This window comes from Taudactylus pleione, unplaced genomic scaffold (genome assembly GCF_031769625.1).
Source record: "Taudactylus pleione unplaced genomic scaffold, aTauple2 ptg000201l, whole genome shotgun sequence".
NCBI lineage: Eukaryota > Metazoa > Chordata > Amphibia > Anura > Myobatrachidae > Taudactylus > Taudactylus pleione.
In genome coordinates, this window is record NW_028284603.1 from 52049351 (window position 1) to 52073563 (window position 24213).

The window sequence follows — 24213 nt, forward strand, 5'->3', positions numbered from 1 at the left end:
CACTTGCGAGCGTACAGCCGCTCGCGAGTGGGTCTGAATCAGGCCCATAGTCCTGATGCATGTATTGTATTTTAATCATCATTGCAAATAGTTGTGAAGAATAGGTTTCAAAACATTACTTAGTTACTTTTGGCAAAGCTAATGGAAAACATAAGCAATTATGAAGTGACCATGAACTTAATGGTTCTTACCTCCTTCTGTTGTTTTGGCCGCAATCCATGAGCTTGGTGATGACCATCCTACTTCATTCATGCAGGAAATTCTGATGTTGTATTCGGTAAATGGCTTCAGCTCACTAATTAGATATTTATAAGGAGGTACTGCTATGCTGTCATCTGTCACTGAGGAATTGTTGTTCCAATCTGTGGTTTCGTTCACCTGCAATGACACAGTACTATACATATTACTGGCTACATGCCACACTCTTTCTAAGATCCTTCCAACAGTAGTCACACATTAGTTACAAATAAAAAATGTATCTTAATGGACTTCTAATGGTGCATACACACGACCAGATTTTTTCTTCAGATATGGACGATAACGATTTAAAAATCGTTCAGTCGTTCATATCTGAAGGAAAATCGTTCATATCTGACATGCCTGAACGATGGACGATCAACGATGCGCGTTCCCGTTTGTCAGATAACGATATCTGACATCTGATGGGTTTGCAGTCAGACTTGGACGATTCCATTCATTTTAATGCAGTCAAAAATCGTTCAATCGTTCAAATCGTTCAAATCGTTCAAAACTTTGGTCAAATCGTTCAAATCGTTCACATCGTTTAGTCGTTCAGTCGTTCATCTGACAAATCTGACAAGTCTGACAAATCTGACCGTGTGTACGCTCCATTAGGATTCAGAATACCATGGTGAGTAATGTACCTTACATGAACTCCTGAAAAGCACCTGATACAGATATAAGATACAGATTATATAATAGTAGTAACACTTATATAGTGAACAGTTGCTGGTGTACAAATAGGAGCTAACGAGAAGTTTAATTATAAGACCACATACTTTATACAATAACAAATTGGCCTAAAGATATTTTCAACAGTTAGGTTTCAAAAAGAAACTTTAATTTATTGGTCTGTGTAAGCAATCTTCCAACTTTTACTAATGACATTGTTTTTCTCTTTCTTTCTGTGCTTACCCACGTCTTTATATCACCAGGCGGAGCTGTTTATTACCATAGCAATCATAAAGATAAGACAGACTAGTAAAAAATGAATACAAATTAAATAAATAAAAAATTAGTAAAAGTTACAGGATGGCAAGTACAGATGCTCCTCGCTTAACGACCTAGTTCCGTACTTACAACTAGGTCGTTAAACAAATTGGTCGCTAAGCGAGGATGTATAGTGTGGCCAGGAAACAGCAGGACCCGGGCAGAGGGTGACGCACGCCTCTGTGTGCCCCACCTAATCCGAGAGCACTCCGCATCCCCGTCCATCCTCATAGCAGGCGGGGTGTGTCCAGCGCCACAGCCACCCCCCCTCTCACTGTCCTTTTATGTTTTTGTACCCTGCAACTATTTTGGAACTGCAGTGCAAGCCACAGTAACAGTTAGCTGGTCGGATCGCGGATCGTAAGTCTGAGCAGTCACTAAATAAGTCGTTAAGTGAGGAGCATCTGTACAAGCTAATAGATGAAAGTAATGTGAAGGTGGAAACCCTATTTACAACACAGTGTATCAGCATCCCGGGCAGACCATCCCCCCCTCCCAGGGGTGGTCCTAGCACAAATGCTGCAACCCAGCCTCCCAGCGGCTCACCCATCCACACCTCTGGCTCCGCACCACCAGCAGCACGACCAAGAGCCAACCTCAGCTGCACACTCCGGTCGCTGACCTCCGCAGACCAATCAGAACAGCCGTGGAACTACAGCACACCAGCAACACGCTGATCCAGCTCACCAAGTGCTGCCAAGACTCGCACCAACTCGCGGGACGCCACACAGGTGTTCCAACCCACTCTGCACATCCCCCCACCCCCCCGAGACTTCGTAGACTGTGAACCACAGGTCCAGCAGGGGTGACGTGCAAGGTCACTGAACTGCACAGGAAGGAGCCCCCTGAAAGGGTCCACCTACCTCCCCAGTCTCATCACCACTCATCACTGAACCCCACCCACCTGCCGGGGATCTCAACAGAGCAGCATTGTGACTACTCAATAAAAGATTTTGCCCCAAACTACTGTGTCTCGCTGGCCTCATTTTGATCCTATTTTATTCCCCTTTTCCCAATACTCCAAACTACACTCCATATCCAATCACACCCTCCTTCTCACTCCCAAAACACCACCACCACCAGAAGAAACATTCCAATTAACACCACTCACAAACTCACACAAGTCATCACCACTACTAGCAGGAAGAGCGCACCTTACCCCCCTACGTATTCAGTGTGGGAAAGGTACTCCCACACAAAGGTGCAGCACCCCAAAACCACAACACACCACCCCCTGGTCAACGAGAGCGCAGTTCTACCGCCCATCTTCACAGTGAGAAAGATGTAGTTATTATATAGCAAACAGTTTTTAAATTTTTTTGGACATTTGCACGATAACATTATAAGGGACTGGAGTACTCCTAAATGCGCGTATCCACTTACCGACAATGAAGGACTGAACGATTACGATATCGTTATCGTTCGTTATACTGTGTAGTGCCCACACTGAACGATATGTCATTCAGTGCAGGCACCCTCCCTCATCCTCGAACATACTAAACCTGACAATATGATCTGCTTGACCGTCATGTCGGGCGATGAGCGATACCGACATCGACCAATGAGAGCGTGCATCGCTGGTCGTTGCCGGCATTTTACCACGCGATTACTGCACGATTAATGAACAATTGAACAATAACGATGTCATAATCCTTCATTTATATCGGCAAGTGGATACGCGCCTTATACACACATTACATACATTCAGTGTGCTGTGTAACCAGTTTCAATCACCATTTATACATTTATCCCATTGTGCTGGTTTCCTAAGATTAAATAACTTCCCTATTGTCAGTTTTTAATCTCAGAAATTGTGTCTGCAAGTCCTACGCGGTTTACATTTATATCCGTAAATGCTACTAGCAGCTTTCTATGCTTTAATAAATGCACATACACAATAAACATTGATATATTATATGTACATACAGTATTTACATCACTATCTGCTGATGTAGAAACCAGAATATTGGGCCTGATTAAGAGATGTACGCAATGGCAATATTTATGCAGTTGAGTGTTCATCGGGCGACTATACATGCGTTGTGATAGCACTGCGCACGCGTCAAGATATCTTAGCAATGCCACTCGCAGTGAGGATGTGATTGACATTTGGTAACCATTTGGGGCAGTTACGGTGAGTGGCGGCAAACACGCAGGCGTGTCGCGGACGTTTATAGGGCATCTCAGTATACTACTGTGATCCAGTACTTAAACATGGCACGAGTGTCTCAGTTCCCACGCCCATTCTGCGCGACCATAGGGTTACTCAGATGGTCAATTGTCGAAGGATCTGCGACCACTGTTGCTTGTTTATGCGCACTTGCTTGGGTCTGCGGAGCAGCCGGTGGGCAGCTGCATGCATTAGCATATTTTCGCACAGCAGTTGCGATTGCATTCGTTTACATATCTGAATCAGGACCTGTGTTCCATGCCTAAAATATACAGTATGTAGCCTGTGTGGATGAATTTGTACTGTAAGAAAGGTATAACTATCTGCACAAGAGAAAAACACGTCCATAAAGCAACAACAATTCCATTGTAGTTAGTAATAGGAAACGTCTCTTAACAAGTATAATATAGCAATCATTTTAAACTAAAAATTCACTAGTACAGTGTTTCTGTTTAAGCAACATTTACAAGTATGTCTCCGAGATTGATAGGATTGTCTAATAGCTTCCATGATATTTATAGCTCTTTATATTTATAAAGGACAAAAGGTCATGACCCATTTCACACTGTTTTTAGTACAGGAGTGGCCCAATGATGTACTGTGAGACAGTCATATGAACATAGGAGAATGGAGCTTATTCAGACCCGGTCGTTAGCTCTACGAGCTCGCAACCGGGTCGATGTTGCTCCAGTGCGCATGCGCACGACAGAGCCCGCTCCATCGTGCGCATGCGCGAGACCCGACTAACGACGGCTGATCAGTCGTTAGGGGTCTCGTAGCAGACGGGGCGAGCTGTCGATGTTGAGTGACAGCTCGCTCCGTTTGCTGCGCAGGCCGGGGGCGTGCCCGGCCAAACGGAACGCTTGCCGTTTGGGGGCGGCCCCACTGACATCATCAGTGATGTCAGTGGGGAGCTTCCTGCTCAAACAGAGCAGGAAGCTCCCTGGGGCTTAAGGTTGACGAGACCCTACCTTAGGGTCTCGTCATTAGCCCCGATGGTCTTGACCATCGCGACCATCACCCTTAGAGGTCATTAGAGCTGTGGGTGTTAACCCACAGCCTAACGACCGACATGGAGGCGGCCGTTCAGGATGCAAGCGGCCGCCCTATTTCAGAATGACCGCTTGCATCCTACGACCGCCTCTGAATGAGGCCCACAGTTTGTCAATTTAAGGGTCAAGAGTAGAATAGCTAAAAAGAGTGAAAACAAAAAAGAAAAGGTATAGTAGCTGTATATATTCAGTCGCCATGTCACCTATGAACACAATAGTCCCAAATAATGTAAATATATAATTCTTATGCATGTTATGGATTTGCCTGACAGAGAATCATGGGAGTAGTCATTTGTAGCTGTCACAAGCCGCCGCTCCGCCTTGTTTGACAGCAGTGCTCTGGGTTATCCTCTCAGGCCCGTTGCTAAGAGGCCAGGACACCAGGCTGCTACTCGATGAGGTCCTCCTACCTAGCTGCTCCATCATCTCCGCCCTGTTCTGATTGGATCCTTCTCCTTTTTCACCTCTTCTGATTCTCTGCTCAGATGCCGGCTATAGTGTTTAGCACGTGTCTTCCGGTTCCGTGTATGGAGATCATTCTCGTGGTATGTTCCAGTACCTCCTGTCCAGCGTGTATCTTTTCTACTTAAGCAGTACTGTGGCGTCTGATTGGACTTTTTGTTACCAGCTTCATAGCAGTCTCAGTCGCACTACTGAGACTGAGTGGGCTTTTAATTACCAACTTCACAGCAGTCTCAGCCGCACTGCTGCATCTGAGTGGACTTTTGTTACTCCATCCCGCCTGTCTCAGCCACATCACGGCCTTTAGGCCACAGCTCAGCAAAAGACTTTCACAACTGCCTCGGCCAGATCCCAGCTAAGTATACATTAGCGCTCAAGGCTGCAACTCGGCCACAAGGCCGCATCCCAGCCAAGTATGCATCAGCCCTCAAGGCTGCTACTTGGCCACAAGGCCGCATCCAAGCCAAGTACACATCAGCCAGAAGGCTGCAACTTGGCCACAAGGCCGCATCCCAGCCAAGTACTCATCAGCCCTCAAGGCTGCAACTAGGCCACACCTCAATCAAGTACATATCAACCTCAAGGCTATTATTATCATTTCCTCACATCTCAAACCTTGTAGACATCAGCACTCGAGGCTACCACTTGGGCATAGGTCCGCATCTCCTACCTTGTTGTTTTCTGACCTTTCTGACTACTGCAGGCCTTTAGGCTACTTTCTTACCCAATCTTCTTCAAGCTCCTTGGTGTTCCTCTTTTCTGATTATTAAACCATTCATACACGGTGAATCTACCCTGGGATTCATAATATTATAGCTGGCCACAAAAAAAAAATTACAGAGGTAGAGGAGCCATCTGTCCTTATTATGAATCCCGCTCACAGCCCACTCCAAGTCTTAGCTGCACAAATTCAAGCCTTAACCCAAAAGGTCCAAGGACTGTCACTCCAGGACAAGGACACTCGAGTTTCTTTTGCTCAGGCCGCGGTTCGGGAGCCAAAATTGAACCTCCCTGACCACATCTCAGGGAATCATAAAAAATGTTTGAACTTCAGAGAGAGCTGCAAATTGTATTTCAAATTGCGTCCCCAATCCTATGGTCCTGAAATTCAACGTGTGGGTATTGTCATATCTCTGCTTCAGGGTTATCCTCAAAACTGGGCATTTGGACTCAGAGCCGTAACTAGACTTTTTGGTGCCCTGTGCCAGAAAGAGCATTGGTGCCCCCCTCATTTTTCAAAGGGACATAATGCACCCAAAAAGGGCCATGGCTTCATGGGGAAGGGCCAGGGAAGAGATAGGGGAGGCCAGGAGATGCTGGGGATGAAATAAGAGGAATCTTCAAGCAAGAATGATAATAAACAGAAATTTGACAGGCCCAAACAGCGCCCCCTGCCCTGTGGTGCCCTGTGTGATGGCACCGGCCGCACTACCCTAGCTACGGCCCTGTTTGGACTACCATCTACTCATGCAGCACTCCACACTGTAGACGCTTTCTTGTCTTCTCTCGTACTCTTATATGATGATCCAAACAAGGCAGCTATGGCCGAAGCTAGATTTCGATCACTTAGGCAGTGTCAGAAGTAAGCAGAAGACTACTGCATGGAGTTCTGCAAGTGGTCAGTGGATTGTGGGTAGAACAACCCAGCTCTTCGTAGCCAATTCCGCCTGGGTCTCTCTGATCAGATCAAAGACAACCTTGTTCAGTACTTGGTTTCCGAAAGTCTGGATGGATTAATGCACCTGGCCATCCATATTGACTGTCGGCTGCAGGAGCATAGACTAGAGAAAGAGAGTTACCAACCGCTTCACCATGATTTCCAGTATGGGTATCTCCTCCTGATCAAGAAGAGCCTATGCAGCGATTTTCCGTCTTTCATCTGAAGAGAAGCGCAGGAGACAGTCTCTTGGAATAGGTCTGTACTGTGATGGAAAAGGACATTCCGCCTATGTTTGCCCAGTTAAGTCGGGAAAAGGCAAGGTCTAGATGTACAGGGGGAGCTACAGTACATCTGGCCCTTGCATCTGTCTCTCCCATTAATTTGGTTCTTATTCCTACAGTTATCCAAGTTCTTGATAAAGAATTAAACATTTCTGCCTTCCTGGACAGTGGTGCAGCAGACAATTTCATGGATGTTTCAACCTGTCTCAATTATTAGTTTGGGTGGCAACCTTATTACCAAAAGTATAGTCAACTCCCGATCTCCTCCCATTCATCTTTCTATTAGAGCTTTACATTCCAAAAACATAACTTTCCTTCTGTTGCATTGTCCTCTGGCACCTATAATTCTGGGATTGCCATGGGTTAGGAACCATAACCCTGTTATCAACTGGCAGTCTGGTGAGGTTCTTCAATGGAGGTCCATTTGTTCTTCACGATGTCTTGCCCTAACGGTATGACTTGCTGTTACCATCCAGTCAGATTCCTGCCCCTATCGTGACTTCTCTGAAGTCTTTTCTAAGAAAAAAGCTGATATTCTACCTCCACAACTTCCATACGACTGTGCTATTGGTTTACAGCCTGGAGCCAAACTTTCGAAAGGCAGGTTATAAGTTTTGTCCCTACTGGAGAGTCAATCTATGCAGGAGTACATCCAAGAGTGTCTTCAGAAGGGCTTCATCCGTACGTCCAAATCACTGGTTGGGGCTGGATTATTTTTAGTGCAGAAGAAAGACGGGTCACTTCGACCATGTATTGATTACCGGGGATTGAATAATATCACCATAATACCATTAATATCAGTTAATTTCGACCAAAATCGTGAAGCATCCATTTATTCAAGATCGATCTGCGAGGGCCTATAACCTGATCCAGATTAAGGAAGGAGATGAGTGGATGGCCTTCAATACTCATTCTGGCTACTATGAGTATCTGGTCATGCCGTTTGGTCTTTCTAATGCCCCTGCTGTTTTTCAAATTTCATTAACGATGTATTGAGAGAATTCCTTGGAGTGTTTGTTGTCATATACCTAGACGATATTCTCATCTATTCTAAATCCCTGGAACAACATTGCCAGCATGTGAGCCAGGTGTTACAGAAACTCCAAGAGAATCATCTGTATGCAAAAATTGAGAAGTGTGAATTCGAAGTGAAGGAGGTCTCCTTTTTGGGATATGTCATTCACTATGGACGCAAGTAAAGTTAAAGCCATCTTGGATTGGGTCCAACCTTCCACATTAAAAGCCATCCAACACTAGGTTTTGCAAATTATTATCGTAGATTTGTCAAGTTCTTTTCCTCCATTGTTGCTCCTATTGTGGAATTGACTAAAAAAGGCGCAGATACAGCAAACTGGCCTGTCTAGGCGGTACAGGCCTTTAATTCTCTGAAGTCAGCTTTCATCACTGCTCCTGGTTTCCGTCATCCTGATCCGGATCTTCCGTTTATCGATGAGGTGGATGCTTCTGAAGTTGGTGTTGGCGCTATTTTGTCACAAAGGACCCCCGAGACAACAAGTTTCATCATGTGCCTTCTTCTCATGTAAATTTGCTGTTACCTAAAGAAATTATGATGATGACAGGAATCGGGAGTTGTTGGCCATCAAATGGGCTTTCGAAGACTGGAGGCACTGGTTGGAAGGAGCTAAAAATCTGATCACAGTTTTGACCGACCATAAGAACCGGTCTTATATTGAAACTGCTAAAAGATTAAATGCTAAACAAGCACGTTGGGCTCTTCACCTGTTTTAACTACATATTTTCTTTCCGGCCCGGCTCCAGGAATATCAAGGCAGATGCTCTTTCACAAAGTTTCCAACCCGTTCCACTGACTACAGCTTCTGAAGAAACCATCATTCCAGCTTCCCACATTCATTTGGCCTTGACTAGGAATTTAGCTGATATTCTCCGTTCCTGTCAGTCTGAAGCTCCTTCTGGAAAACCGCAGTGATTACTCTTTGTCCCCGAGAGATTTCGGAAAGCAGTTCTTATGGACTTCGATTCTGTTAAAGCCGTTGGTCACCGTGCATCTCCAAAACTGCTGAACTACTCTCCCGCTCAGTGTGTGGCAATCTTTATTCCAGGATGTTCGTGAATTTGTCATGGCCTGTGATGTTTGTGAATGTAGTAAAGCTCCTTGTACTGCTCCTTCTGGCCTCCTTCTTCCCCTCTCAATGCCCTCTAAACCTTGGACTTATATTGCAATGGATTTTTATTGTGGATCTACCTTGCTGCTCAGTAATTTGGACTGTTGTTCACCATTTCAGTAAAATGGCTCATTTTATTCCACTCTCCAAACTACCTTCTGCCAAAGAATTATCTGTTTTCTTCATTCAACATATTTTCCGACTTCATGGATTACCTGTGGATATTGTTTCAGATCAAGGAACTCAAGTTGTTGCTCGTTTTTGGAAAATCTTTTGTTCTTCTCTTGGCAACAGCCTCAGTTTGTCTTCCGGATACCATCCTCAGTCCAAAGGACAGACTGAATGGGTCAATCAGTCCTTGGAGCAATATCTCCGGTGTTTTGTCTCCAAATATCAAAATGATTGGGTTTCCCATTTACCATTGGCAGAATTTGCTTTTAATAACTCGTCATTCATCTTTTACCATTTCTCCATTTTTTTTGCAATTCCGGACTGCATCCTAGAGCTAATTCTTTTGAAACCATTTCTGGAATAACTTCTTTCTCTACGGCAGTCTCCAGGCTCCGTTTGGAAGAAAGTTCGTCAGTGTCGTCTCAAGGCATCTGTTCGCTCCAAGGCATTGGCTGATAGACACCGTAAACCATGCAAGTTCAAGGTTGACATCTGATCTGGATGTCCTCAAAAAACATCAACAATCGCCAATGTTCACAGACGAAGGATCCTAGATTCATTGGTCCCTTCAGCATCATCTCTCAGATCAATCCTGTTGCCTTTCAGCTGAAGTTACCCAACACACATAAGATTAACAATACATTCGATTGCTGTCTACTCAAGCCGTTTTTTTTTCTTCTGCCAGATTCAGTTTCAGATGTCCAGTCAGACCTTCTCCTGGTCTCATCCAGGGTCATCAAGAGTTTATTGTGGAGAAGATTTTAGATTCCAGATTTTCACGATGTTTGCAATCTCTGGTTCATTGGAAGGGGTGCGGTCCAGAGGGGCGTTCCTGGATCTCCAAAAAAACTTTATATGCTCCTGCCTTGAAAAGAAGATTTTTTGAGAAGTTCCCTGATAATCCCGGTTCTAGGGGTTCCTTAACCCCCTCGTCAAGGGGGGGGGGTATTGCCACAAGCCGCCGCTGCGCCTTGTTTGACAACAGTGCTGCGGGCGATCCTCTCAGGCCAGTTGCTAAGAGACCAGGACGCCGTGCTGCTACTCCTTTTTCACCTCTGCTGATTCTTTCCTCGGATGCTGGCTATAGCGTTTAGCACGTGTCTACGGGTTACATATGTGGAGATCATTCTCGTGGTGCGTTCCAGTACCTCCTGTCCAGTGTGTATCTTTTCTACCTCAGCAACACTGTGGCGTCTGAGTGGACTTTTTGTTACCAGCTTCACAGTAGTCTCTGCCGCACTGCTGCGTCTGAGTGGACTTTTAGTTACCAACTTCACAGCAGTCTCAGCTGCATCCCAGCCAAGTACACATCAGCCTTCAAGGCTGCAACTCGCCCACAAGGCCGCACCTCAGCCAAGTACACATCAGCCCTCAAGGCTGCATCCAAGCCAAGTACACATCAGCCCTCAAGGTTGCAACTAGGCCACAAGGTCACACCTCAATCAAGTACATATCAACCTCAAGGCTATTAATATCATTTCCTCACATCTCAAACCTTGTAGACATCAGCACTCGAGTCTACCACTTGGCCATAGGTCCGTATCTCCTACCTTGTTGTTTTCTGACCTTTCTGACTACTGCAGGCCTTTAGGCTACTTTCTTACCCAATCTTTTTCAAGCTCCTTGGTGTTTCTTTTTTCTGATTATTCAACCATTCATACACAGTGAATCTACCCTGGCATTCATAACAGTAGCATCAGTCATCCCAGAATAACCCTAGAATGTAAGCTCTTGTGAGCAGGGCTCTCTACCCTTTGTTTTTGTTTTGTAATCTAAGCACTGGAAAAATGTATATTTGAAAATTGTTGTATGCTTCACCCCTTTGTACAGTACTATGGATCCCTTGTGGTGCTAGATAAATAAAACATAATGTTAATAATAAAATAATAATGCATTTGTCATACCGACTGACATATTGTGTCCCATCTCTTTAAGAATCTAATGTGGTACCCAAATTCCACATAAGAGACTACACCCTTTCCTGTCACCAGCAGTTATTGCAGGAAGCAACTGCTTTTATCCAACTTCCTGAACTACACTAGAACAAAAGGAGAATAATGAAAGCTGTGCTAAAACATTTCATTTTCACTTTAGGGGGAAAAAAAATTAACCCGCAAATATATAGCGGTTACATCCCATTAACACAAAACAATGTAAAATCTGTTCATTTCTAAAAGCATGGGCCACTGTTCACATTTATTTTATTGCTCATAAAACCCATCATCTAAAATAATTTCTGAAATGGATTTCCATTATTAGTCAGGATTGACATCTGTATAAGAATTTGTAATTATGCTTTTTCCATAGTTCCCACTAGCACCTGTTTTGATGCTTATTTATCAGATGGAGACGTCTTCCTATTTGTAAATATACGCAGTCTGTGATGATATTGGTATGAACAGGTGTTGCTGGTGTTGCCCATCGCAGTACAGCTCCAGCAACAAACATCCCCATGCAAAGCAAATCACATATTTAAACAGGATAGCAGCTGTACTTGTATTGCTGTCTATCCTCCTATGTTACCGCTATCTCAGGATGAGATAACTTAGGAGATGTTATCGCTATTTCAGGATAGTAAAAATAATAAATACTTTATTATTCTAATTCAGGGGATTTCAATTCCAGTCCTCAAGTAAAGTACCCCTAACAGGTCACGTTTTCAGGATTTCTATAATCATGCATAGGAGATTTCATCTTTTTTTGCTGGGTCAGTATTTTTCCCACCTGTTTCTACAGATAGAAATCCTGAAAACATGACCTGTTCGGGGGAGCTTGAGTATTGGAGTAGAAAACTTCTACACTAACTGTAGTAAACATTTTTATTTATTTTTCATTTTTATTTTTAACTAATCTACACCTGAAAGCCATATAAATGAGGTATTTTCAGGTCTCTTTGATAAATAGACCCATTGGTTTAAGATCTTCAGTGACTCTTTATATTCTCAGATTCAACAAGGATGTCTATGTTAGAACATATTACATGGATGACATTTATGAATGTAAAAAAAATGAAGTAAAAAGAGGAATAATTGCCCATTTTATAGCATTACAGACATTTTTATTTATTCCACTTTTATAATGAGCAATTAGCAATTCCAGTAAGAAAACGAGTTGAGTACGTGAACTTAGTTGTAGTTCGAGGTATTGAATTTAACCATCACATTTGCATTTAACAGCACCATATCCCTGCATCAGTTTTATAGGACTCTTATATCACTACTCCTTGCTATTGGGGACCCTGCATCCCTGTGATACAATCACAGGAATAGACAGGTCACTGCCTTAAACATGAATAGTGCAATCAACTCCTGCTGCTGTGTACATTTCTATGGAGGAGATTTATCAAAGCTTTGGGTGAGATTTATCAAAGTTCTGGGAAGTGATAAATTGGAGAGAGATAAACGACCAACCACTCAGCTCCTAACTGTCATCTTACAGGCTGTGTTTGGAAAAATGACAGTTAGGAGCTGATTGGTTGGTAGTTTATCACTTTCAAATTTATCACTTTCCTGAGCTTAGTATATCTGCCCCTCAGAGAGATAAAGCAAAGAGAGAGAGGGGGAGAGAGAGAGAGGGGGGGGAGAGAGAGAGAGAGAGAGAGAGAGAGAGAGAGAGAACTAACAAATCAGTTTCTAACTGTCATTCTAATCTACAGGCATTGAAAAATGACAGTCAGGAGCTGAATGGTTGGTACATTGAGGTCTATGTACAAAGCCTTGGAGAGAGATAAAGTGGATGGAGATAAAGTACCAACCAACTAGCTCCTAGCTGTCAAGCTGTAAGCAACAGTTAGGAGCTAATTGGTTGGTACTTTATCTCCATCTACTTTAACTGTCTCCAAGGCTTCTTAGTACATAGATTCCTTTATCTCTCTCCACTTCATCTCTCTAAAAGCTTTGATAAATCTCCCCCTATATCCTGATTGGCTAATAAATGAAAACATGGACAAGCAGGAGATTAGAATTTAACACAAGGTGCTCAGGCACCAGCCATAACTGCAAATGCCTGGGCCATACTTGCAACATTTGCAAGTCCCTGTCCAGGAATGGGAAGTCCAGGCAGGGGCGCTGAGAGGGGTGAGGGAGCGGGTCCAAATTACCCGGGCCCGGGCTTGCTGGGGGGGCCCGGCGGGGGCCCGGGTCCAGCACCGCTCCCCCCCCTCTTATATCACACAGCAGCCCAGCACACACTGCTGTGTGCTGGGCTGCCATGGAGACTGCTCGCGGCTGCTAAGAAGCAGCCAAAGAAGTCTCCTATGCCTGTGGGGGGAGCAATCAAGCTGATCGCGCCCCCCACTGGTTATGCGCCGGGCTGAGAGGGCTCACTGCGCCCACCTCGCCAGTGCGCAGCGCCACAAAACTTTTTTTTAGCAAATGGGGCATGGCCATGCCTCCCGTGATTAGGACACGCCCCCTTTTTTTACCGAGGCCCGGAGCAGCTCTTGACTGGCCTGGGTCCAGGTGGGGGGTTTGGTAGCGTGACAAATTGGTTCATCATGGCCCCTCCCCTAGAAGGTTTTTCATAGCAAATTGCGTCATCGGTTACCTTGCCACGCTCACATTACACAGGAAGCGCCCAAATCAGGATAACTTGCCCCTATCCTGAGGGAGACTGTCCACCAATTTCAAGAATATCCCGGAACTTCCAGGAGACTGGGCAAGTATAGCCTGGGCACCAGAGGCAGAAATGCAGGAGACAATGGAAGGCAGTCGCCTCCGGAGGCCACCTCTGTGCGGGACACAATGACCTCCTCTATTGCTCCATGTCCTCATAACGCAAAGGACAGGTCTTTTCAGAAGAGCTGTGTTTTGTGTAATTATTCTCAATTATTCATGTATACGGTATCAATAATCACCATTATGCATGCGATAAGTGGCAGGATGTATTGCATAGAACAGGGGTCCCCAACCATGGTCCTCAAGGCACACTAACAGTACAGGTTTTAAGGATAGCCATACTTGAGCACAGGTGTCTTAATTAAAACATCAGTTATTTTGATTTAACCATCTGTGCCCAAGCATGGATATCACAAAAACCTGGACTGTTGGTGTGCCTTGAGGACCGAGTTTGGGAAACACTGGCATAGAATATGCGGATGCATAATATATCCTGCCCTTCAGTGTAAACACAATGTAGGAAGCTGCACAAATGTTATTTGTACAATTAGGGCCCAACCCTATTAGCCACGAAGAAGGCGAGTCGCTGCTGCAACGGCGTAGAAATGCAGGTAACGGCACCAAGTCCTTGCGGCTGAATCTCACCCCAGACTTGCAGATTTTTGTACGTAGCCCTATGGGGCAGCAAACAAAAATCCCCAAGTCCAGAGGTACTGTAAATGCAGCATAAGAGAGTTGGTGGTGTCAAGGATCACAAGAACCTCACATTACCCAGAAAATCAGAAATACAATTAAACACAGGTTGACTCATTTATTATCTAGCTGTTGTTGCAATACTTGTAAGATAACTTTACAGAATATCTCACACGTATTGCAACACTGAAGTTCATGAACTTGATTGATAATCACCTGTTATATATTTATAATATAAAAGTTACTGAACCTGTATCTGTAAACAGTATTTCCCTATTACATGACATATATCCAGTGATGGAAATCTCGCTTTCCCAGCATACTTTTCATGAAAAATTAATGATAATTCTGATGCATATTTGCGGAAACACGCGTCAATGTGGCCCTTCCCCTGCTGCTCAATGTCACAAATCACGAGGATCACACAGGAAGGGTGGACTCAGATATAGGGGAGTATGGATTCAAATAAGGCAGGGCTGATGTTCAGTGGGGTCATGCAGGGGTGAAAACATAACACCCATTTATAAAAAATGTGCAAAAAAAATTTAAAGTCTGGTTTTCTAGGTAATTATGTATAATGTCTCTCTGGTACCTAATGTATGGATTGCAAACATGAAATAAGTATGTTGTAATAGTAATTTATACTGTAGCACATTTAGCTTTATAAGCATTTACCTGTATAGTGCAGAGGCCGACTGGAGAATATCCATCAAAGCCAGGGATCCAGGAAAGCTGGATGCCATTTGCTGATATGTTCAAAGCCTTTACCGCAACTGGCGGAGAAGGAGTACCTGAAAAAATTGGCAAATTGTAGAGGAAACAGGCAGCAGACTTTTTGCATATAAAGAAAAAAATATCACCAAAACTTAATATCGAGCATTGAATAAAGTCCAGCATGTTAATATAAAATATACAACAAATAAAGAGTGATCTTGCGCTGGAAAGGAGCAGTATTCTAACCAGTGTTATCAAACTTGATAATTAAACGTACAAAATGAAAATCTCAGAACCTTGTGCTCCACTGTAGGGTTATAATATATAAACACAATTTCTTTCAATATTATCATAATTAAATACTTATACATCCTTGTATTTTTTCAATTCTCCCATCGAGCAGAATTTTCCCACATCAGGAATCATGTATGCTTACATATAACAGATGCTTTATATTCATATACCGGTTTCTTCTTTGCTCCTCCCGGTTCAGTGATACCAACAAGGGCATCTTTAGAGAGGACGGACCCCCTTCTCTCTTCCCGGCGGACGGCAGCCGACTAATGGGGCTGGCAGGCCTCCAGAGCATTAGTAAACTCTGGGCACTAAAGCGTGTCAAGAGTCTACTGCGCATGCGCAAAAGCCGGAAAAATGGCCGCAGCGGCCATTTTTCTGGCTTTTTGTACAGTGCTGACACTCGGCGCAGGACCTCGGAGAGGTAAGTTTTAAGTAATATGGGTGCAGGGAGTGCGGTGCGGGTCCCCCTGGACCCGGGGATCCGTGTGCACCGCACACCCTGCACCCATTATAGATACGTCCCTGGATACCAATACCACTCTGCATTTAATTTTGGGGATATTTATTTAGAAACAAAGCACTAAATAAGAAGAAGAATAAAATGAATACAAAGTTGCAGGTAATATATTTGCACCTGAAATCTTTTTCCTTTAACCAGGCTGATACTACTACTAGAGTTCTCACTATCTAGTAGTAGTCACTGGTTAGAAGAACTGGTTAGTTGGAACACCATACCACCAACGTGTTCGACTACAGCCTGTCTTTATCACCTTGACCCCCTTTGGTGGGCGTGCCGGGGGCATGGCTTCCCAGACGGAGGCGTTCCCATGGGAACGCCTACCGTCTGGGGCCGGCCCTACTGACATCACTAGTGATGTCAGTGGGAGTGCTTTTGGCTCTGATAGAGCCAAAAGCACTCCTGGGCTTGCGGCAGAAAGACCCTACCGCAGGGTCTCGTCGCAAGGCCGATGGACGCGATGGTCTTGACCATTGCGATCATCTTTTTGGCCGCTCGCATAAGCTGTGATTGGTCACTCACAGCTATGCGAGCGTCCAGGAGGCCGCTCCAAAAATAGGTAGGAGGGCCCTGATTCAGAGCGAGCGCTCTTGTCAGAGCGTCTGGCTCTGAATCAGGCCCAGAGTGTAGACGAAACGCGTTGGTGGTAAGTGTTCCAAGGACATATCTTCTCCTAACCAGTGACTACTACTACAATGTGAGAACTCTTTGGGGCCCCTTAGGTTTGTTTCCATACTGAGTATAACATCAGCCTGGTTAAAGGAAAAAGATTTCAGGTGCAAATATATCACCTGCAACTTTGTATTGATTTTATTCTTCTTCTTATTTATGGCTTTGTTTATAAATAAATATCCTCAAAATTAATTACGGAGTGGAATTGGTATCACTGAACCAGGAGGAACAAAAAAGAAACCGCTATATGAATATAAAGCATCTGTTATATATAAGCATACATGATTGCTGATGTGAGAATTGAAGAAATACAAGGACATACTGTAAGTATTTAATTGTGATAATATTGAAAGAAATTGTGTTTATATATTGTAACCCTACAGTGGAGCACAAGATTCTGAGAATTTCTTAATATAAAATATGTATGTATATGTAACCTATAGGCATGTATATAATGGTTGCAGTGCACACTGGCCCCTGGGTACAGAGAGGCCCTGCACTGCACACCCAAAGTATACTAATCTCGCTCTGGCAAGTGGGTCTCTCCTCCTCCACAGCGGGGAAAGATGGCGCTGCGCAGTGACAGCAAAGACTAAGTCATTGTGCCAGAGCCTATGCTCTCTAGTGCATATGTGCCATTCTCCCAAATATCACTGGGAAGATGGCACCGTGGAGGAGGAACCTGTTTGCCGAAGCGATGTAACATGCCTGGTTGAGGGTGCCCAAGGCTCAGATGAGGGGGTCCACTGCACATGGGCCCCTAAGGCACTAATATGCCCCTGTATTAACCTTTATACTTCCTACACTGACCCGTTTTGGATACACTGGAAAGTGCATCACCAGCATTTCCATCTGTTAGAGACAGTTGCGGGTAGAAAATATTCTGGAGTATACTGTGAACAGCTGGAAGCTTCAGAGAAACTAAAAGAACAGCGCATCCCAGGTAAGTAAAACCCTTCAGTCTATCTAATCTAGAGATGAGCGTTTCGGTTTTGCTGAATAGCAAACACACCTGAACTTTGGGGTTCTGAGTTGAACTGACTCATCTCACTTTGGAGGTTTGGTTTAAGTCCCTCCGTTGTGAATTCAAGTGCTGTGAGGTGGTCAAAATTGACTGGGAATAAATGATATTGATGTAAATAATACTACAGGAACAAAACAGGTCCAAGTTACATCATTTTAGCTGTTTTTATAATTTTTTAATGAAATCCAAAACAAAACACTTGAGGGTGCTTTTGCCAAAACAAAAATCAAAACATGATGAGGATTTAGGACCAAAGCCAAAACACGGGGGTTCTGCACACATCTCTAATCTAAACACAATGAACTTCACCCATTACTTTAAGCATAAGATTCAACTAAATGCATTCAAGACTATGGTTACTACCTCAATATAACCAATTGCAATTCAGTGCAAATAGAATATATATTAATGATCTGATTTATTCTGCTGCTGTCTGAATTACATAAACACTGAGGATCATTATTCTTCCGTGGCACGTTCTACAGTCTTATTAAAATATGGCAATTTTCCAGAGCTGCAGGGTAAACCAAGGGAACAGCAGGGAGTGTTAACAAGACTTAAATGTTTGAGTCTATCAGCCAAATATTTAACAATAATGTGACTGTTCACAATCCGCTAGGCTTACACACAACTGTGGTTTCAAATGACTTGTCAAGGGTCACTTTGTCTCTTTGATGCACCTTCACAAAATGTTCTTATATTGTCAATAATTACTTATCTACAGCCCCAGGGGCTACATATTAGAAAATGAATTGACACAGCTAGTGATGAATACAATTAATGTGTAATAACCTAAATAAAAAGTTTTACTGGCCAGAGTGTATGGATTACAGGAATACTTGTCAGCAAAAAAGTCATCCAACCAGCATTCCACTAGCAAGTGTCGCTTCTGTACGCATGTGAATGTATTAGGAATCTGAATAATGGACAAATATGGATTGTGAATATACAATTTTTTATAAGTGTTTATAGCAGGTTCCAGTGTTTATAGCAGGCTCAAAAAGGTGTTCTTACTACTTTCATTTTAGGAGATGTGGAAATTATACCTAAATAATTGATGCAAATTGCACGTAAAGTGAAGTCTGTATACTGTATTACTGGCATAAATGTACATATGACATTAATACTGCACTAAATTATATCTATTAGCTTACATCAAGTACTATGGCTTAGACTGCGCTTAAGATCGAATAACTACACAGAAGTATGTATCACTTCCTCCAGAAATTAGTGAATGGGACAGCTGGTAAAAAAAGGAAAACAATGATTCATTACATCCTTATACACTACTGAATTAAGTATAAAAACACTTTCCTGATTGCTGGGTGACATAGAAAACACAAGGTCAGACATTTGAATGAGTTATAAGCAGCAGAGTGACACTAGTTATATATTAGAGTTTGTAGAATTAACTGAGAGAAAGAAATTAATGTCTACCTACAAATCTCAATTTTGAGCCAGATTCAAAGGACATGTCCGTCTTTCATCACCTTATGTTATTGGTTTCTTCTGTGCTTTTTATATCTTCAGAAATTGTAATGATTTATATCTTTAGAAAGTGTAATGTATTTGTGTTGCTCCTACATATTAAACAGTTCTACAATTCTATCTAGTGAGCTACTTTGCAATACATTCAATAGGAACATAAAAAAACATTTCTACTTGATGGCATAAATACATGCCTGAAGTGCACAGAATGAAAGCTTGAAGAACATGTTATACAAGCAAACAGATAAAAGTCATCTGAGAGTAATAAACTGTTTTAACAGGATGTGATTTCAAGTAGGAGCCCACCTATATATAGTAGAGATGAGCGGTTCGGATTCTGTGGAATCCGAACAGCTCCGAACATTGGGGATCTGAGTCCACCCGAACGCTGTTTGGGTGTTTCCCGTCTGACTCAGATCCCCCTTCGAGGCCGAACGGCGGCCTCCTGACGTCGGATTCTCGCAAGAGAATCCGACGTCAGGGCCCCACTAGTGTAGGGCAGAACGCAGTGAAATCGGTCTGCCCTACACAGAATCAAACACACAGCCGCCAGCGGCAGCTGTGTGTTTGTTATAGCAGCCAATGAGATTCAGACAGACTCTCATTGGCTGCTGCACGGAGGGAGCCAAATGGAGCTCACTCTCCGCAGCGGGTGATAGAGCAGAGCGGAAGGCGGCAGGAGCGGGGATTCAGGTAAGTTTTTTTTTCTTTGTGTGTGTGTGTAAGGGGGCATACTACTGGGGGCACTGCTAATGGGGGTACTGCTAATGGGGGCATACTACTGGGGGCACTACTAATGGGGGAACTGCTAATGGGGGCACTGCTAATGGGGCATACTAGGGGCGCTACTAATGGGGGCATACTACTGGGGGCACTGCTAATGGGGGCACTACTGTTGGGAGCACCGCTAATGGGGGCATACTACTGGAGGCACTGCTAGGGGGCACTACTAATGGGGGCATACTACTAGGGGCACTACTACTGGGGGGATTACTACAGGGGGCATAACTATTGGGGGCACTACTACAAGATGCATTACTACTTGGGGGCATTACTACTGTGGGCAATGCATAGGGGGCCCAACTACTAAGGGCACTGCATAGGGGGCACCACTACTGGGGGCATTGTGTAAGGGACACTACTGCTGGGGGCATTGTGTAAGGGACACTATTGCTGTGAGCATTGTATAAGTGGCACTACTACTGTGGGCATTGTATAAGGGGCATTACTACTGTGGGCTTTGTATATAAGGGTCACTACTGTGGGCATTGTGTAAAAGGGGCACTACTGTGGGCATTGTGTAAAAGGGGCACTACTGTGTGTCGTAACATAAATAAGAGACACTGCTTTATGGTGTAATGTGAATCAGGGGTACTATGGACCTTATTCAGACCCGCTCACAAGCGCTGAGTGCTCGCAAGCGGGTCGATGTTTAGGCCCTGTGCACACGCAGCGGCCGCATTGCACGTGCGCAAGCCTCGGAGCGAGAGAGAATTTCTCTCGCTCCGGGGCTCGCTACCAACGGGGCGGCTGTCGATGTCGATCGAAAGCTCGCCCCATTTAGTAGGCGGGGAGGGGGGTGGGTTCACAAATGGAGGCGTTCCCGTTTTGTGGGCAGCCACACTGACATCAGCAGTGATGTCAGTGGGAGGAAGCTCCCTGGGGCTTGCGGTTGCCGAGACCCAACCTTAGGGTCTCGTCGCAAGCCCCGATGGTCGCGATGGTCTTGACCATCGCGATCATCAACCTGGTCAATCGCTAAAGCTGTGGGTGGTAACTCACAGCTTAGCTAGCGACCAGGAGGCCGCACTTCAAAACACAAGCGGCCGCCAACATTCAGAGCGACCGCTTGCACTTTGCGAGCACCTCTGAATGAGGGCCTATGGGCCTGATTCAGAGCCGGACGCTCTTTCAGAGCACTCGCTCTGAATCAGTGCCCTCCCTCTCTTTTTTTAGAGCGGCCTCCTGGCCGCTCGCATAGCTGTGGGTTACCACCCACAGCTATAGCGAGTGGCCAAAAAGTTGGACGCGATGGTCAAGACCATCGCGACCATCGGGCTTGCGACGAGACCCTTGTGGTAGGGTCTCGTCTGCCGCAAGCCCTGGAGTGCTTTTGGCTCTATCAGAGCCAAAAGCACTCCCACTGACATCACTAGTGATGTCAGTAGGGCCGGCCCCAGACGGTAGGCGTTCCCATGGGAACGCCTCCGTCTGGGAAGCCATGCCCCCGGCACGCCCACCAAAGGGGGTCAAGGTGATAAAGACAGGCTGTAGTCGAACACGTTGGTGGTATGGTGTTCCAACTAACTCGCTCTGAATCAGTGCCCTCCCTCTCTTTTTTTAGAGCGGCCTCCTGGCCGCTCGCATAGCTGTGGGTTACCACCCACAGCTATAGCGAGTGGCCAAAAAGATGGACGCGATGGTCAAGACCATCGCGACCATCGGGCTTGCGACGAGACCCTTGTGGTAGGGTCTCGTCTGCCGCAAGCCCTGGAGTGCTTTTGGCTCTATCAGAGCCAAAAGCACTCCCACTGACATCATTTGTGATGTCAGTGGGGCCGGCCCCAGACGGTAGGCGTTCCCATGGGAACGCCTCCGTCTGGGCAGCAACGCCCCTGGCACGCCCACCAAAGGGGGTGTGCTGTCACTCAACATCGACAGCACGCCCCCTTTGTAGCGAGACCCATAGCGACGGCTTGCCCGTTGCTATGCGGGTCTTGCGCATGCGCACGATGGAGCCGGCTCCCTCGTGCGCATGCGCACTTGGCCAACATCAACCCGCTTGCGAGCGGGTCTGAATCAGGCCCTATGTGCGGTGTAATGTGAATAAGATTATGCACTGTGACTCCTTGGGCCGTAGCCCACTTTGTAAACAAGTACTGTGATTCTGCTGGCCGTACCCCACTGGGTGGCTGGGAGGGCCCGAGGACAATACCATCTTGCACTACTTTTCATTTCTGCCACTGCTGTGTGGCAATGTGTCATAGATGTGCTTTAAAGTAAACTGTGGTGTTTGTGCCGCTGCGCCGCTGCTCTGTCGCTTAGTAACCAGTCAGCTCACTGCAACCTTTGGCCAATAATGGTGAAAACAATATTATAAGCTGTGAGGTGGTCTAAATTGACTATACATGACTGGAAATTAATGTTATCGAGGTTAATAATACTCTAGGAAGAAAAAAAAAACATTTGATGTGATTTTAGCTTTTTTTGTCAATTTTTGTAAAAAATCCAAATCCAAAGCAAAAGCCATTCACTGCAGTTTGGCAAATCCAAAGCCGTACGATGAATTAGAACCAAATCCAAATCCGACAAAAATGGTCCGGCGCACATCCCAAATATATAGTGATATGTTCCATTGAGGATGGACCTGTCTCATCTAGGATGGAACATGTCAGATAACTGGATTTCTAAAACATATCCAGCCTATAATGCACAGGTGCATCTCTAAACTGCAAAAAGCAGGACGTGGTATTTAAGCAACCAATTCGCACATTTCATAAAGCTGTGGTTGGGTTGTGGCTAACTTTTGTGCACCAAAACCAATTCAAACATTGTGTAAAGCCGCCCATACACGGTGCGTTTTGCACCTTGCGACGCGACGGGGGATCCGAAGGCCGTCATATTGGGCGGTCTCCACACACGGTGCAATCGGGTGGCCGATCGCCCAATATGCCAGCACTCCCCTTCCCCACCCACATAGCGCTGCATGGGATCGCACAACACAACCCCAGATCAACTGAACATGCAGTAAGATCTGGAGGTGCGATGTACAACCCCACGGGTGTGCGCACTATCCGATATCATGCCCATACACGGTACAATATAGCACCGATATCGTACCGATCCGTCGGATCGGCTGCTTTATCACACCGTGTATGGGCACCTTAACTGCAGAAGAAGCAAACATAAAGATATGTGCAATGGGAAGATCATGCAAAGTACAAATTGAATAAGAATTTTAAAAAAAGTCCCGAAAACACCATGTGCACATCGAAATCCATGTACAGTATCACCGTCATTTCCTTTTTCTTTTCTTAATTTACTAGTTTAAGTTCCATGGTAATCCCAGTACTAGATTCCACTTTAACGTGGCCAAAAATACACAACACCCCTAATTCAACTATACCTACCATGTTCCACTTAAAGATTAATTTATAGCCCCATTGCTTTATAATTTATACTTGTTTCTCGATCCGTCATATTCATTAAGTTAATCAAGCGTCTATGCTTTCAAATAAATCTTATCGTCACAGAATGAGACTGCATTATACTCAACGTCCAATCTGGCAGGGATATTAGAGGTTAGGTGGCTGGGAAGAATAGAGGATATTGGCATGATATGCCATGTATTGTCTAGCGACATTTATGAAAGATCCCGACTGTTAATTGCAACATTACAGCAGTAAAATCCTAAATCAGTGACACTCAAGGGGAGGTTCCTGGGAAAATAGGTGGAACAACAATAGTAACTCTGGCCAATTGGAACCTGTCATAATAATCTTGCTGATGTTGCTACCAGGATAACAACAAATTGGTTCTGTCTAACTTAATAAATGCCCAGTCTGTTAATAGTGTATAACAGACTGGGCAGGGAGGGAAAACTCCTCAATGAAATACCCTATTTCAAATGTGTGCCTGAGCAGTAGCAATCAGCATTTTAGGGGTTATATCATACAAAAATGAAGATCAGTTATTGTAATATATAGATAGTTCTATTATGGATCAGCATGTTAATGAGGATGGAGACAGTCAAAGCATGAAAGGAGAAGTGAGCACAAATGTATGAGAATGGGAGGAGAAATGGAGGAAACTATGGCCCTCATTCAGAGCCGGACGCTCTGAGCAGAGCGCTCGCTCTGAATGAGGGCCGGCCTCCATAAAAATGGAGCGTCCTCCTGGACGCTCGTATAGCTGTGGGTCACCACCCACAGCTCATACGAGCGTGCAGGATGATGGTCGCGATGGTCTTGACCATCGCGACCATCGCCACTGCGACCAGAAGCCTGTGGTCGGGGTTTTCGA

At 44.7% G+C, this 24213-nt stretch overlaps 1 protein-coding gene across 1 annotated transcript in view; it reads right to left on the reverse strand.

Annotated features, from left to right (window-relative positions):
- Positions 1-24213, reverse strand: part of MERTK (MER proto-oncogene, tyrosine kinase) — a 120289-nt gene that overhangs the window by 61411 nt on the left and 34665 nt on the right. The window contains exons 6-7 of the mRNA XM_088477379.1: positions 15155-15270; positions 192-378 (exon numbers count right to left, since the gene is read on the reverse strand). Coding sequence (XP_088333505.1) covers positions 192-378; positions 15155-15270 — 303 coding nt within the window. The remainder of the gene's footprint in view (positions 1-191; positions 379-15154; positions 15271-24213) is intronic.